Source organism: Agrilus planipennis, unplaced genomic scaffold, assembly GCF_000699045.2.
Source record: "Agrilus planipennis isolate EAB-ADULT unplaced genomic scaffold, Apla_2.0 scaffold98, whole genome shotgun sequence".
NCBI classification, from domain to species: Eukaryota; Metazoa; Arthropoda; class Insecta; order Coleoptera; family Buprestidae; genus Agrilus; species Agrilus planipennis.
Window position 1 is genome coordinate 1,068,058 of NW_020438866.1, and position 2,120 is coordinate 1,070,177.

Sequence of the window (2,120 nt, forward strand, 5' to 3'; positions counted from 1 at the left end):
AGTAGTAAATGGTACCAATAACAGCACATTTGAGCAATGCAATTGTAGTGGATAAAATGGTCAATTTTTCCGTGCAGTACTGTACGGATTATACGCACCTCACCGGTTAAGAGTTTGACCGAGAGTTGTCTCCTTCCTTTTCTGGCCTAGTGCTGTTCTTTTCTACTTTGCGACGGTCAAACTGAAGGTCACATCGCTACAGAAATTAAACGAAGTATAACTATCTAATCTAATAGTGCGAAATCCTCAATTTTTTTTTGAGTAAAGAATAATAAAGACCAAAGGGTCATCGGTTCAGCAACATATGTGAAAGTAACTACCTGACAAGTATCCAAAAGCCATTTGCATGAAAGATCCTTTCGTACTTGAATTAAGACTGTACAGCGTTCAACATGTCACTTGGTTTACATACGAACTGAGTTACAAATTTCCTTCGTTTGTTAAATAACACGAACTACAGTGTTATTTTTTGTTTAGAATATTTTCAAGAAAATTCTACGTTGGAAGCTGTAGAACACTCGAGGATCAAGAAATCGAGGATTCGTCACGAGACATTCCTTTGCAACTTCCAGAAAGCGATGGATTTTGTCATATTGAACGTTAAAGCTACATACTTCGGCATCTAAGTTTATAAAGCAATTCTGTTGAACTAATACTATACTCTTTCTAAAATAATTGTTTCGCTATCAGTTACAATTTCATTTCATTTAGAAACGAATCCAACTGGTGACTCCTCTATCAAAGAAAATCTACTGTATGAATATAACATATTTTACTTACGTAATAATAATTAGAAGCGGTTTTGTGTCCAAAAACGTAAAAGTACGAATTCAAATTGAGCGCAGAATGAAGTTTAGCCATTAGAGTTACAGGTGCTACGGTTCGAACATCTGACAGTATATTGAGGAGATAATCCCTATTCAAGAAAGCTGAGTCATAACTCTGACCGTCATAACTATTCAGTTTATTGTCAGTACCGACAAATCGAGAATATGCCGACAATGTGTGGGCCAATATAAAACCCACATTCGCCTCAAACTTCGTTTCAAAATATTTTCGTAATTCAGAATTCGTTTCTTCTTGTAACATTCCGGCTGCCATTGCAACAGTGTTTAAAAGATGAGCGCTTTCTACCTCCATAACACCGTATATTAATTCAAACCTGAAATAATTGAAATCAAAGTAATTGAGAACCAATGTCTCCATACGAAGGAAGTTTACCTTTTAAAGATATCGTTGTACGCACTCATGATATGTTTTGGATAATTGGGAATGACCGTCTGATCAATTATTGGACCAAATGGTGTTTGATACTCGGGAATTGATATGGAAATGTCCATGAGATCTTCTAGTCTTCTCTTTCGTAAGCATTCTTCGAGTTCTTTGCCATTTGAAGGACATCTAACCGCCTTAGCGACTTGTAGAGTGACGTGTGTTGGATTTTTTACCAATGCCCAGTCAGACAGAGCCGTACCACTCATTAGTATAGCTCGGTGAAATAAAACTAGAAAATGTAACCTTCATTAAATTAGCAAAATTGTTGTGTAGACTTTTATTTTTTTTTTTGTATTTTATGAAATCGATGAACTGATAATACGGAATAATCTTCCACTTACGTTTATCTCCTTCCTTTATAATCATCGGAGACATCATGAGGAAATTGGCACACACTGCGCCGCTTCCTTGTCCAAACAATGTCACCGAGTTTGGATCGCCTCCAAACTTATCTATATTGTCTTGGATCCAAAGCAGTGCAGCAATCTGATCTATTAGTCCAAAATTGCTCCTGCTTTCGTCCTCCAAGCCAGGTTTTAGGAAGCCTGTTAAAAGAAAAATGAGAACATTGAAAGTAAAAGCGGGAAAAGTATTTCGTGATAGTAAAAACAATGATTTTAATCACATATTAATACTGGAAAATACCACAAACGGCGCGGTAAACGCCATCTGTAGTACGATGCTACATTTTAGGATTACGTATGCTCCAATAAGGTCCATTTAAATATATGGATATCTACTTGCTGAAACCAGTTGTGGTATTTTCTAAAACGCGCTGTTAAGACAGCAGGTAAAAGTTGGTATGTGTTCTGTCGGTGCTGCCTGCGACGCGCTGATGAGATCCA

The 2,120-nt window shown here is 36.9% G+C and overlaps 1 protein-coding gene across 1 annotated transcript; it reads right to left on the reverse strand.

Moving 5' to 3' along the window:
* Positions 1-738: 738 nt before the first annotated feature.
* LOC112904844 (neuroligin-2-like) lies at positions 739-1,820 on the reverse strand (the record flags this gene model as incomplete). Its single annotated transcript, XM_025975919.1, has 3 exons — positions 739-1,162; positions 1,222-1,504; positions 1,617-1,820. Coding segments are annotated over 3 exons (911 nt in total), but the record flags the coding sequence as incomplete, so codon positions are not given.
* Between the last annotated feature and the right edge of the window lie 300 nt (positions 1,821-2,120).